We start from the raw sequence: 15,171 nt of genomic DNA on the forward strand, positions 1-15,171 counted from the left end.
ATATTTATATTTGGTCAAAAAGGTGGAGACTGGTATTTTCTAGAAACATTACATTTTTGTAAATTTCCTGCTTAATTTAATAAAAACACAAACATCTATAAGCAATATTTACAAGAAAATGAGTTTAAAATGCCACTCAGTTTCTTTGTAGACTAGGATTAAATCATTTAAAAATTATATGGAAGAGGCAATGTTTTGAAGGGGAAAAAAATAAATAAAAATGAATTATTTCCTCTCAGATTTTAAATAAGATTAAAAATTAGTTATCATATAAACTAACTGGTACTGCAAAAAAAAATAGAGAGAAAAAAAGTAATAAAACCTAATACAAGGTTTTGAAGAAAAATCATACATTGCTGGTGGAATTGCAAATTAATAGAATAATTCCAAAGATAAATCTATCAGCAATTAACGAGAATGAAAAATTTTCATTTTCTTTGTACCCATAATTCTATAATGATTCTTTAGGGAAATTCAGACTAAGAAGCATGAGAAACTTTTAAGAATTAAATTTTGAAGATTCGAAGAGAAATGATTTTTGTAAGGGAGAAAGGGAATTGGATGTTGACTAGAAAGAGTGACACAGATGCACAGGAAACTCATCAACCAATATCAGTTTTTCTGAAAAATAGCTACAGAACATGAAAACAAAGGCAGAAGGGAAAAAATAGAATGCTGATGTAAAATAATCTTTTAAGAACAATGCCCAGACTGGATAGCTGAGAATCAGCTGAATTTGGCAAGGAAAGGAAAGAAAAACAAAATGGAGGACAGAGGAGGAACAGCTGTATTGGGAGGAAGAGGGGAATGAGAGGGATAAGACACCTGCTTGGGGCAGATAGCTGATGATGAGAGGATCAAGTCATTGTTCTTGCTCTCCCTATCACGGAATATGCTTTTTGGGCTTGAAAGGACAGAGCAAAAAAGGGATAATAGAAAGATGGAAACCAAGATAAGGAGGGAGAGAGCCTCTAGTTGCCTTCAAATTCCTTCTGGTCACCTGGCACAGATGAATTACATTTTGGATCATTCAAAACAACGATAGATGTGATTATTGAGTTATAGCCAGTGGTCAGTAAGAAGACTTAGATAAAGAGAGAGGTCAGGATAGATAGAGGGGATGTAATGAAGTCAGACTAGTGAGCATGGTTTTTGAATGTTGGCTAAATTCTATGATGTTATTTTTGTCATTGTTTACTTTTTTATTTATAAATATATCATATGATATTATAAATGTCATATATAATAATAATATATCACAAATATATTATCAATAACATATTTGTGAATGGCAAATTAATTGAAATATATTCTAAATGATTGTGTTATAAAATGTAAATATATTACAAATATAAAATATTGTTTTAGTAGCTTTTGCTTTTACATCACTTTCATTTCTGAATATAGTTCTCCTCTTTTCCTCATCTGTCAGTAACATGTGGATTGTTCCTCTCTCATTCCCCCAAGGAGTCCTCCATTTTTCCCAAGAGAGGAAAATGCATTTGCTTTAGCATCTACTATTAGAGAGATGGTTAGCAAACATCTAGAAAAGGGAATGATGATCAGGAAGAGCCAGTCTTGGTTAATCCAGAGCCAACTAACCTCATTTACTATTCTTGAGAGAACAGTCACCAATCCTGTATTTCCAAAGAACTCAGTATAATTCACCTGTTTTTTTTTTTTATCTGGGCTCTGGGCAAAGTTACCATTATTCTTGTGAATAATAAGAGATGAGGATGAGGTGACAGTGCAGTTATATATGTGTGTGTGTGTAAATATATATATCCTGTATAGTCAGGCTCAAGATCATCATTAATAGCCCATATACACATATAAAATTAGGGAGAGACAGAACAATCTGTTGCTCAGAGAAGATCAGGAAATGCATCATGGAAAAGCTGAGTTTTGAAGAAGACTAAAGGATTCCAAAATACAGAAATGAGAAGTATTTCAGGCCTGGGGAACAGCTACCATAAAGATACAAAGACAGGGAATAGGGTCAGAAATACAAGAAACACTAGAAAGGCCAACTTGATTGAACCCTAAAGTGTGTGAAGGAGGGAGTAAGACATAAGATATACACACTATATCTACATCAAAGGAAACATACCCAAAGAGAGCTGGCATAGCCATTAGAGGGTAGGCTAGGATTTAGTGAGTATAACTAAAAATAATAGATAGATAAATTAAGTTGATTATTTATTGAACAATATACCAACATATACACACACATATATGTATATACCTATAAAAATATACATTTATATATATATATGTGTGTGTGTGTAAGTATATATTTTGGTACATTGTTCAAATGAACATACATATAGACATATATATGTCCTATTTTTGAATTTTCTGTAATTCTAGTCTATCTAAATGCCAAAATCTATCACTTCACCCAGTCTCTCATCATCCCTTTGAGACAATCACCACTTCTAATCAAATCACTTAAAATCACACAGATGCTCTTTTAGCCACTCAAAATGTAGATGATGAAGCTCGCCATTACAATATGATTTTAGGCTTGAGCATACTCCCTGTTATCATAACCGAGCCACAGGAGCCTCTTCACCACAAAGAGGAGCAACCCAAACCTCTCCCATTTCAGCCTTCAGCATTTCCAGAAAATTATCTGTGCCCGAAATTAATGTTCCTAAAATGTCACAGCATAATGCCGCGGAGGTGTCATTGTGATCACGTCGGCATCGGATGCTGAATGTGGGGACTGTGGTCCGAGTGAGTGGGAAATTACCCGCAGACCCCTTGACACCGTGTATTAGCCCCTACTCTGAAAGCACCGGACACCTTGCTCTGCAGTTACAGCCCAAGAGACAGACCTGGTGCTCTCTGCCTCCAGGGAAATTTCCCACCCTTCTCTGCACAACAAATTGAGGAAATGGCCAGGCTTCTGCCCTGCTTCTTTTCTTCCTTTTCTTGTCATTTTTCTAAAGAGAGAAATGAAAGAAGAGGATTTTTTTTTACCAGTTTTCTGTAGAGAAGCTTTCCTCTCTTGCCTTGGGCTTCCTTTCCTGGACTTCTGTCCATTCTTTCACTCATTGTACTGTTTTTATCACTGCCTCTTGCCTTTCTTTAACGGTCTTTTTCCTTCACTGTTTTTCTCCTTTTCTTCTTCCCTCTCTGGCCAAAATGTCTAGTCTACGAGCAAGGACTATTCTCTGCATCCTGAAGCCGGATGGTGGAGGGCTCAGTGGTCTAAGCACAGTGTGATGAATCGCAGGAATTCAATTTCAACAAGCTCACCCTGGCTTGGCACAGTGCCCGGGACTGTTAGTGTCCCTTCTCTGTGGCCAAACAAACAGGAAAAACAGTACTCCCCCTAATTTAACTGGCTACCATTTAAGTAAAATCAGTTAATTTCTGCAAAATGTGGTGCAATCTGGGCATTAATGTGGCTATATTGAAGCCAGCAAATTGGGGTCACTTTCATATGACCCCTAATGTCATGTTTACTGGCAATAAATGCTAGTCATAATGGTTGCTCCAGCATCCCTTCCTACTCCGGTGAAGGCAAAATTAACCAAGCTTCTATTCATTACATCCTCATTAAAGAGCTGGGCTAGCCAGAGCAATAATGAAAGCTTGTCATCATTACTGCGCTGTCCCCACCAACGCCATCTATCCCACTCTCAAGGACATCTCTGTCACACAGACACCATAAAAGGTGGCTAGTCCAACAATCCCGAAATCACACGATGATTTATTTAAACAGAAAAACAAACTCTTCGTTTCCTTTCAGATTTTTAAACTTTCTAAATTTTCTTAGATTCTACATATTGCGTGTGTGTGTGTGTGTAAAGATACAGATAACAGGTAAAATCTTCCAAGTACCTAACGGCCAAGGCTCACCCAAATTCACACTTGCTATTAAGAGAATGGGCAGTTAAAAAGGAATCAAAATACAGGAAACTCATTCACTGCACTTTTTATTATAGCTTCATGTCCCACTTAGAAAGGAATCATGTGAACATGCAAAGATTTTGAAACATCCATCCTCATGACAAATGAAGACAGCCAAACTAATTTTCTTGGTGACCTTATCTAAATTAGTCAGAAAATATCAGTTAGGATTTATGACTAGTTACAATTAAGCCCTTTGATATCTTCTAATTAAACTGGTAAAGATTTATTCCTATATTATGTCTTTGATATTCCTTTAAAATTATAAAATGAAAATGATTGTTGCCCTCGGAACGGGATATATCTATTTATCTGACATTCTGGTCAGACGCTACCCTTCTTCCTGTGTCAGATTTGTAGTTTCTCCAAATTCCCATCTCCCTTAAATCTCTTGCTTATTTTTTAAGCCCACAAGATAGAGAAAATGCTATTTATGCCAAACAAAGAAGGCTAATATTTCACCCTCTGGGTCATTTTTTTTAATGGTTAATTCTTTAGAGCTTTTCCAACATCCACCGCTGAGAGGTGGCAAATTGGAATTCAGAAGATTGTCAGAATCAGATCTGCTGTAAGTGTCTGACCTCTCCCAACAAGCCACATCCTGGCCGGCTTACACCAAAGCAGCCCCTTCTTGGAACTGTCACATTTTCTTTCTTTTTTTATAAGATTTTTCAAGGAAAGCATCCCATCGTCTAGGAGTCCCTGACCCGTGACATTTCTAGGTTTTCTCTCTGTGTGTTGTATTCTATGGGAATCTTTTAGCAGAATGCACTTTAGAACAAGATCTTTTCCCATTTATTAGCCCTCTTTTCTCCCTACAGGTGAGTTTTGTTACCTGGGAACCACACTCCGCCACATATCGATAGAACCAATGCCGTCCCTCTCTGATGTGAGACAGCTCATCACCTTGTATGGGATTCTCCCATTAGGTAAAAAAGAAAGGAAATTGACTTGTGGACCAGGTCCAGTGATTCTCTTCCTTCATATGTAAATATGTATGTCTACACATGCATGCACTTGCACGTCCCTCGCTTCGACAATGCTTGACTGATTGCTGTCAAAAGCCCTTTGCAGCAAATCTGTTTTCCAATTAAGTGTTGGGAGGGAAGGCAGGGTTTCATTTCAGCAGCGCATAAAAGGCCCACAAAAGCCATTGACAAGTATTCCATTTCCAGCCCATCCCTGTTTACATGGTAACCCATTCTGAGCTGCGAGACATAAAGGAAATCACTGGGGAAAGGTAATAAACCAAACAGGCACCAGGGCTGAAAATTAATGAAATTGGGGAAAGGGCGAGGGCGTCCGCTTGCAAGAAAGCTGCAGTTATTGGGGGCTAAAGAATGTGAGCATTGAGGAATGAGTCAAAGTCCGCTTGAGAATGCCGAAGCAATGTTCTTTAACCACTCTGCAAGCTTTAAATGCCCTCCTCTGTAATTGTTAAATGCCATTTTCTAGGGTTTTAGACTCAGGGGATTGAGGGCAGGTTACAGATTGGCCTTAGGTGGGACCGATATTTTCCGTAACGTATCTCATGCATCTCCGAATTACTTTTATGTAATAATGGCTTTAATTGGGGGTGTTGGGACATTTATCAATGTGACAAAGGTGGTGCCGGGGCCTTGGCCAGCCCTGACCTGTGGCAAGATGAATTTGGGTGGCGAGTGTGTCCTTGATGAGAGGCGATGGAAAGAACATTCACTCCCTCTAGAGTAAGAGGCTCTGGTTAAATCCCACCTCAGTCACTTATCTGTGCAATCATTGGGGTAAATTGCTTTACCATTATCAAATGGGCCTCCATTTATTGCTCATATTTTAAATGTTGGACTAGAAGGCTTTTAGTCCTTGCAGCTCCAGATCTATGAGTCTCTGGCCCTTCAGTGAGAATTCCCTCTTCATCCACGAAAATGACATGTCATTCTCCCTTTGATTTGATCCTGGAGCTAATTTTCAGAAAATGTCTTTGACTTGAGAAAGAACGCAGGATCTAACTTTTCACTTTTTGTCCTCAGAAGCAAATGGAACCTTGAGTTAAAATAATTATAAGTAAAAATAGTAATAATGTGTCCTCCCAGGATCCCCATTACAACACCCTAAATGATAGGCAGTATGGGAACACGCCATGACTGTCTATCAACCAAAAAGAGGATGGCAATTTTTATGGTCTCAGCTTTTGAACGCAAGTTGGTGCTTGGTATTTTCAACCAATGCTTACTTTTTATGTTTCTGATGTATATGTAATTCATGCAGTTAAAAGATGTATATGAGCAAACTTTGGGGCATCCAGATTAAGTTTCCTTGGCTGAAGAGTTAATCCTGTTATTAAAATGAGTGGGTGTACTGGTCACAGTTTAAAAGCACAGATAGCACAAGTCCATGCATCCTATCACCATTGTCAGGACTGACAAAATAACCCTTGCTTGAACTAATAAAGTGCATTGGATGCCAGTGAGCTGATAGACACTCAGGAGTGCGCTTCCCATAAGAGCTGCCTGTGGAAAACCACTCTGAAACTGCTTAGTAGTCCCAAGACCACCAAAATGGACTCTCGAGGTCTCCTATCTCTTTCAATAGAGAGAAAATCTTTCCAGGACATCTCTGGAACTGGAATCTTCCTCAGGGAAAAAAAGAAAGTTGGTTATAAAACCATTCATGTATAACTACTGGTATTATTCAATGGTCTGTGGCTTTAAGAAATCTTCAGAACATCTAAGCAAGATGAAGTAAAAATGGCTCAAGAGCTTTTATGGATGGAAGCTGATCAACCCCCAGAACAAAAGTACCCAAGTAGTACATTAAAAAACAACACTTCCATCCTGCAGCGGACCTGTGAGCTCATCGATCAGTCAGCCCTCTAGTGAGGAAGATTGAAACTCATCCAGCCCTTCTCATTCTGTGCCACTTTTGCCCATTTCTTTCCATAAATCCTCCCTTTTTAGGTGGGTTGGAAGGGAGGGAAGAGACTACCCAGGATGCAACAATAGGGGCTACCCATCTATTTTTCCTCACTCTCCCTTATAGGAATGACCCATTTTCTTCTTCTAGTTGCACTTCTTTGATAATGTCTTTGATGTTGTATTCTGTGTGTGTGAGGTGTGTGTGTGTGTGTGTGTGTGTGTGTGTGTGTGTGTGTGAGAGAGAGAGAGAGAGAGAGAGAGAGAGAGAGAGAGAGAGAGAGAGAAACAGAGACAGAGAGAGAGAAATAGTGAGAAACAGAGACAGAGAGAAGCAGAAAGACTGAGATTTATCACTGATTGCTTGCTGTAACCTCCACTGGAATGGCCCACAATTTAAATTCTTCTGGGATTGTGATAATTCATAAATCACAGGGGACAATGGGGAAAAGTTTGTAAAAAATAAATGTAGACTCTTTTGAGAAAACTCAATAACTGAGGTCCACCAGCTTTCTATCTGTGTTATATATAATTATGAATAAGAAAGAATGACTATTTGTTCAGGGAACTCCCAGATAAGGAAACTCCCTCCACTCAATACAAATCAGTTCCTTTCTTACAACTTCCAGAGTTTCCTAGAACACCAGATTAGAACACTAAATTTCAAATGACTTGCATCCCGTGTATCTAAGAGGTTAGCCCATGTGTACCTGACTTCAAAGCTATTCTCTATACAATCTGACATAACAAATGTTATCTTATCATCCAAGTATTATGAACACCGGTCTGAATAAAAAGATGGCTTAGAGTGAAAAAAAATTTATGTTCAAGACCCTGTTCTAAGTAGAAGGTCAGAGAATGCAAAGATGGTCCAGACAGAACTCTTGCCCACAAGGGAGCTCTCAGGGAGTGGATGAGGGCAGGTTAGAATATGAGAAGAGCAGAAAGGGCCAGGGGCCATAAGATAAAGAAGTCTTATTGAAGACATTTTCTGAAACTAACTTCAGAATACCTTCAGATCAAAAATCTCTTAATATGAGTAAAAAAAATAGCTGAAGCTCCTATTGATGATTTTTAAAGCTGTATCATATTTGGGCAAATCATTCACACACCTAAATTTCAGTTTCTTCTAAAAATAGGGTTTAATCAGCTGCTGGAATTTCTTCTGGGTCTAGACCTATGATTCCTTAAGCCTCTGACTCTAATAATTCAAGGTATATACCTGATAAAGGCAGAGAAGTGACAAAGAGCCTTCAGTGAGGCTGAATCCAGACCAGAAATTACATGGGACTATAGCAAACCATGGAACTGCCTTTGTGCTCATATTCAGGGATGGTCCTCCCTGTGTTCCAGGTATATACACACAAATATTGCACCAAGATACTTTGGACAAGATGAGGCCTTTCTCACACCAATACAATAAAGAAAGGTTTACAAAGCACTGCCCTTTTTGAAAAATTATTTAGTATTTTATTTTTTTCCTCAATCACACATAAAACAATTTTAAGCTTCATTTTTAAAAATTTTGAGTTCCAAATGCTCCCCCTCCCTTCCCAAATCCTCCCACACTTTGAGAAATCCAGGAATTGGATAAAGGTTGTACACGGAGCACTGTCCATGAAACCAAAAGGCTCCTTCATTTTACAGAAGGAACTCAGAGAGTTAAAACCTCTTTAATGTCTAAGGCTGGATTTGAATGCAGATCTCATGTCTTAAGACCAGCTCTCTCCCTATTAGGTGATGTTGCCTCCTGATCTCACTTGGTTTCTGTATCCTATGAGTGCTCACCACCCCAGATACTCTAATCCATCTTTAGCAATATACTTTTTTTTTATTTAATAGCCTTTTATTTACAGAATATATGCATGGGTAACTTTACAGCATTAACAATTGCCAACCAGCTATGCCCAGAAAAAGAACTCTGGGAGATGACTAAAAACCATTACATTGAATTCCCAATCCCTATATTTATGCCCACCTGCATTTTTGATTTCCTTCACAAGCTAATTGTACAATATTTCAGAGTCTGATTCTTTTTGTACAGTAAAATAACGTTTTGGTCAGGTATACTTATTGTGTATCTAATTTATATTTTAATGTATTTAACATCTACTGGTCATCCTGCCATCTAGGGGAGGGGTGGGGGGGTAAGAGGTGAAAAATTGGAACAAGAGGTTTAGCAATATACTTTTTTATCGTTCTTTTTTTAAGCTTTTTATTTTCAAAATAACATGCATAGTTTTCAACATTCCTCCTTACAAAACCTTGTGTTCTAATTTTTTCTCCTTCCCTTCTCCCTTCTTCCCCTTAGACACAAGAAATCCACTATATGTTAAACACGTGCAATTCTTCTATACATATTTCCACAATTATCATAGCAATATACTTTTATTTTAATTCATTTTCTATTTATTTGGGTTGAAAGTTGGAAAACGACAGAGACTTAATGCTTGTATTTTGTTCATAATAGCAAATCTGGAGTCAGAAGACATAGGCCCTGAGCAAGGCATTTAACCTTTCAGTTTCCTTATCTATAATCTCCTTTCAGCTTGGAATCCATGATCCTAAGATCACGGAGGTACCTGCTAATCTCAGATTTCTACATCTGGTGCACCTTAAAAAGGCTCATGAAGCCCGTGGTCTGTAGGGGAAACGAGTTTGAGACAAACTTTGGGCAGTGAATCTGTGGGAGAGAAGTGGGGCTCCCCGAGATTATGATCTGGGGAGCAAATCCAACTGAATAACTGCTGATGTCCGCAGCAAAAGCCAAACCCGGGCCCTTGTGACCCCCTGCAGGTTCTCAGACGGTGCACGAGAAGGCCCCATTGGTGAAGACGCTGCTCTTGGCCGGACCCTCTGGGGTGGGCAAGAAGATGCTGGTCCACGCCATCTGCACCGAGACCGGAGCCAACCTCTTTAATCTGTCTTCAACCAACATCGCTGGGAAGTACCCTGGCAAGAGCGGCCTCCAGCTGATGGTCCACATGGTCATGAAGGTACGCACCCAGGGCCCTCAGAGTGCCACCATTTTCCTCAGCCAGACTCCAAGCAATGGGTTTTACTTCCTTTCTAATAGATTTCCTCTGATGTGGGAATATGCATTTCCCTTAAATGTCCCTGTTTTATTCTTCAGAGAACCATATGGCCAATGGAATGGTCCAGGATTTGTTAAAGAATTTACTATGTGTCTTGGCACTGTGCTGTCTGCCAGGGAGACACGTATAAAACTAAAGTGTTCTCTTCTCTCCAGGAACTCAGTCTAATTGGGCAGACAACATGAAATAGAGAGTTTGTGGTCATGTTCCTGGAAGACAAGGAGCCCACATAGAATCTAGGCAGCCAAGGGACCCTGGGGAGGAATAGAATGTCATATCGTTCCCCAAAAAAGAACAATGAGTTCAGGGGTTGGAGTGGGATGAAGCTTTGGGCCGTTTCCAATAGAAGTTAGGGACCATTGCCTGAAATACGTCAATACGGTGATGCTTATGGAGAGAGACTGTGGTTCAGTGGCTGGAGAAGCTGGCCTTGGAGCCAGGTAGATGGAGTCCAGTTTTTCCTCTGACCTGCACTAACTACATGTTCACAGGCAGATCAGAGAATCTCTCCCAAACTATTACTCGAGATCCTAAGAGTTCATATTTACCTGGCACCTTCAGGTTTGCAAAAAGTGCTTTGCATGTATTAGTATCTCATTTGATCTTCAGAACAACTCAATGCAGTAAGTGCTATTCTTCTCCCCACTTTACCTATGAGGAAACTGAGGCTGAGAGATTAAATCATGAGAGTAAATGTCTAAGGCAGAATTGGAACTCCAGTCTCCCAAGGGTTAAATCCAGTGCTTTCTACACATAGTTAGTAACCTCTACAGAAGGTTACTTGAATCAAGGCTCCAAAGCAGGGATTATTATGTTTTTAATTTCTTTTACCTTGAGGTCTTCTTCAACCCCTGTTTCTAGATCCGTTTTAAATATCTTGTTGCTTCTGTCTGTCCTAATGAAAACTGAAATCTCTTCTTTCTCCATTCAACTCACTTCTCTTCCAGAATCCTAGAATTAGAAAATGGTCAGGAACCTTAGAGGGCACCTGATCCTAATTATGGAAATGAAGTAACTGAGGCCCATAGAGATGATGTGTTTTAGCCTTATAGAAGGGATATTAGAGGGCATCTGGTCCAACCCCATTATTTACCAAGAGTGAAACTGAGGTACAGAGAGGTCAGAGAGTTCCTAGAGCTCCACCACCTTTCAAGGAGATTAAAAAGCCTGAATCTGTATAAGGTAAAAGGGAGGATACAGGAAAATCCCATGGGAGAGTTTGGAAACTGACTGAAGCTTTTATTTAGCACTTACTGTTTGCCAGATCCTCTTCTCATGTCCAGTCTTACAAAGACAAAGGCAATATAAACCTTGCCCTCAAGGCGCATCCATTCTATAGCGATAGAAGGTGTCCTCAGATCAGACACACAACAAAGGTGATTAGGTTGGCCCTGGGACAATGGGGAATGGCCAACAGGGCTGGGTGACATGGTCTCCCTTCAAAAAGATCCCTTTTATCTATAAAGTTAAGAACCTATGAAGTCACAGTGAGGGAGTAGAGGAAAAAAAAACTAATCCCATTGAGAGGGAAACTCTCCCGTCCAATCCCAGAACCAGAAGGACGGGAGATCCCGGCCTGACCTTTCTAGAAGCGTCCTGCCTGCAAGGTGACCCACATCTCGTCTCCTCACCTTCTTAGGAGGACAGTCAGGAGTTCTCTGGGGGTGCCGGTGCCCTTTGCCAGCCAGGAGAGGGATGGGGCAGAGGGCTCTCTGGGCTGAGTTCTGCCTCCTAGCTCCAGGCTACAGGCAAACACTGAGTTTAATTTTTGGTCCCTTACAGCCTCCAGCTTCAGAAATCCATGCTGACCCAGTTAAGACTGGGCAGGCAGCCCCCCTCATCCCCAGGCCTGGGCAGGCAGCCCCCCTCATTCCCCAGACCTGAGCAGGCAGCCCCCCCTCATCCCCAGGCCTGGGCAGGCAGCCCCCCCTCATCCCGAAGCCTGGGCAGGCAGCCCCCCCTCATCCCCAGGCCTCCCTGGAGGGCAGCAGGTGGGCACAGGGCCCCTGACTTGCCTGACTTGAAGCAGGTCACCTCGCTCCGCCCTCCCCCCAAAGCAGGACACCCAGAGTCCTCACCAGCAAAGCACCTGATTCGCAGAACGAAAGAGCCCTCTGCCGGCCACCGGAGCAAACTGCCCAGAACCACTTCTCCCACCATTTCAATTAGGAATTAATTATGTCGAGTGCATTTAATTATCCGTGGCCTCAAACTACCCATAGATAATTCACATGGAGGGCTTTTGAGCGACAGCCTTCTGCTGGTGCTCTGAGAATAATGGGAACGAGCCCCCGCGGAGGCCGGAAAGCTGGGGTGCAAGTGACTGTGGGGAGGCCTGAGACTGAGCAGGGATGTTGTCACCTGGGCAGCCCAGGTCAGCAGGTAGGTCTAACTGAGAGAAACTCAAGTCCACCAAGCCTTGGAGAGACCATGAAGGGGAACTGGATCTCGAAGCAGGAGACCCGAGTTCAAATCCAGCAAGGCTCAGAGATGGCATTTGATGTTCTGGTCTTTGGCAAGTTCTCTTTCTTTTGTGCCTCCCCTAATCCGGGCCCCAGTTTCCTCCTCTGGTCGGACCACATGCCCACTGCCAGCTTTCATTCTGGCAGGAATGAAAGAAAACCTATGGACTCCCAGAAGCCAAAGGCCTTATACAGCCCTGGAGGGGACCCTGGAGGCCACTGAACATGACCTCCTAACATTACAGGTGGGAATGGAGACCCAGAGAAGGAAAGCAGCTTTCCCAGGATCACACAGCTGGGCTCAGAGGCAGAATTTGAATTTGAGCCTCTTGGGTTCTCTAGGAGTCAGTGATGTCAGGAAGTCAGAAAGACTTCCTTTCTTCCTCCTCGTTTCCTTCCTCCTTCCTTTTTCTTTTTTTCTTCCTTCTTTCTCTCTTTCCTTCCTTCCTTTCTTCTTTCCCTTCCTCCCTCCCGTCATTTTTCTTTTCTTCATTTCTTCCTTCCTTCCTTCCTTTCTTCTTTCCTTCTTTGCCTTCCTCCCTCCTTCCCTTTCTTCCTTCTTGTGTTTATAAACACAAGGCCTTATTCGGGTACCTGGATCTCCACAGGCAGAGGAAAAGGGGTCCCAAGGATGAGGCTTAATTCTTGCAAATGTCCTCAGTATGACTCATAAAGCTGTTACTGGCGGGGGTGAGATCCTCCTGCAGGTTCATCAGGGAACCCTTGGTCTGCCAGAAAGCAGTTTTGAAACAACAGTTTGGCAGAGTCTGTAGCCAAGCAAGACACACGGGATACAATGAAAATGAAAACATGATCCCTGCTCACATTTCTTCCTTCCTTTCATTTCTTCCTTCCTTCCTTCCTTTCTTCCCCTTCCTCCCTCCTTCCCTTTCTTCCTTCTTTCCTTCCTTCCTTTCTTCTTTTCCTTCCTTCTTTCTGTAGAAGGGAGGATGAGTGCTTAGAATCTCACAGCTCACTAGGAAAGGCAGCCATATAGGAGATAAATATAGCATAAATTAGAATGAGTGACAGCATGAGGCTGTGGCTGGAAAGCCTGTCTCAGTGTCTGGAAAACCTGGCTTCAAGTCCTTCCTTTGACACATCCCAGCCACATGACCTGGGCACATCGAGTAAGCTTCAGTGCCCCAAAGCAGCCCTCTGATCAATCAATCACTGACAAAATGAAACTGTCCATTTTCTGAAGGCAGGGAGCTCATATTTTATAGAAGACAACATGTACATGTATAAGCAGGTGGAGGAGAAATACAGCATAAATACAAAATATATGGCAGGTAGCAAGAGAAACAGGAGACTGTTGTGCCAATCAGAGGTTGGGACAAGAAAGAGACAGAGCAAGGGAGAACAAAAGACAGAGATAGGATGGAAAATGAGGAGCAAGAGGGAGAATGTATGAGCTGTAAGTGTGAGTCTTAGAGTTTGGAGGGGGGTGGTCCAGTGAGTTCCCAGGGCCCAAGAGCCCATGAACAACAAATGAAGGGGAAATCTCTGGGTGACCCTCATGCAGAGCTTGAATCTGAGCCCACTTCTGTGGCCTGGTTCACCAGCAGTCCTTGCTTCAGGCCTCCCAGAGATAGTGAGAATCATTGAAGAGTGTTACTTGTAAGGATCTGATCAGGTCCAATGTACGTTTTGACAGCATTGGAGAGGTCAGAGCCTGGAGCCCTCTCTGTAGTCTAGGCAGGAGGTGATGAGGGATTAAACTGGGCTAGTGGACTCAGGTTTGAAGAGGAGGACCAGGTTGAAGGCTGTGGTGACAGTTCTTAAATCTGAGTCTTGAGAAGCTCAAGGGGAAACTCAAGGATGTTAAAGGATGATGAAATCAAAGATGAGACCCTTTTGACTCCAAGTACTGCAAGGCTTTTTATGCTTCTTGGAAAAATGGAAATTGAGGCAGGATGACATATGGTTGAGAGGATTTGAAACTTGTCAGTCTGTAAGCCTTTTTATTGAGTGCTTCCCATGTGCTAAGCACTGAGGATACAAAAAGAAGCAAAGGACAGTTCCTGCTTCAAGGGGCTCACAATTTAAAGGAAATTGAGTCAATGACCAACCCATAATGGGAATTAGTGACTATGCCAAACTAGAAAGAAAGGCCACAGAGTTCTTTTAAATATTCTTGTTAACAACATTGACAAAGTCATAGGAATACTGTGATCCAAAAAATATCGACCTAAGTAAGTTAAAAGGTCTAGACTTGGGTTAAAAATTTCAGTTGCAGAAGGACACCGGAGAAATGACACCTCATTGAACCTCATGGACTCCCCTAAAGGCATTTAAATGAGAAGTCTGCTGGTCTCATCTTGCTCAAAGACAACTGGGAGTAAGGAGCCCAAAATTCCAAGTTATACCCCTGCTCCCATACCTAGCCAATGCTAAACACAACCAGCTTTCATTACAGTTACTGTGGGACAGCTAATCCGGTAAAAAAAGAGAGAAGGCGGCCTCAGAAAGGGTCTGTTTTGTGCACTTGGTAGTTAATGTATGACTCTTTGGGATCCATCCAACCCTTGAATGAAAGGAAAGCAAATGTGGATCCCAGATTCGGTTGTTTTTACAATGAATTTCCTTCCCCCTTTGGAGATGCAAGTTGTTGCCAATTTTTTTCAACAGCAGGACAACTGAAAAGGCCCCTTTTAAGAAGGTCATAAATTTAAAGCCGGAAGGAGCATTCATTGGAGGCCACCTAGTCCAGTCCCTTTGTTTGACAGAGAAAGAAACTGAGGCCTAAGGAACTGCAGATACTCCTAGACACTTAGGTAGTAAGAAGCAGAATCCAGGTTC

General features: G+C 41.7%; 1 protein-coding gene across 2 annotated transcripts in view; it reads left to right on the forward strand.

Moving 5' to 3' along the window:
• Window positions 1-15,171, forward strand: part of IQCA1 (IQ motif containing with AAA domain 1) — a 192,859-nt gene that overhangs the window by 148,490 nt on the left and 29,198 nt on the right. For both annotated transcript variants that reach the window (XM_031968250.1, XM_031968251.1), the window contains 2 exons: window positions 4,743-4,850; window positions 9,609-9,808. In XM_031968250.1, the coding sequence (XP_031824110.1) occupies window positions 4,743-4,850; window positions 9,609-9,808 (308 nt within the window). The remainder of the gene's footprint in view (window positions 1-4,742; window positions 4,851-9,608; window positions 9,809-15,171) is intronic.

The sequence above is a fragment of the Sarcophilus harrisii genome, chromosome 4 (assembly GCF_902635505.1).
Source record: "Sarcophilus harrisii chromosome 4, mSarHar1.11, whole genome shotgun sequence".
NCBI lineage: Eukaryota > Metazoa > Chordata > Mammalia > Dasyuromorphia > Dasyuridae > Sarcophilus > Sarcophilus harrisii.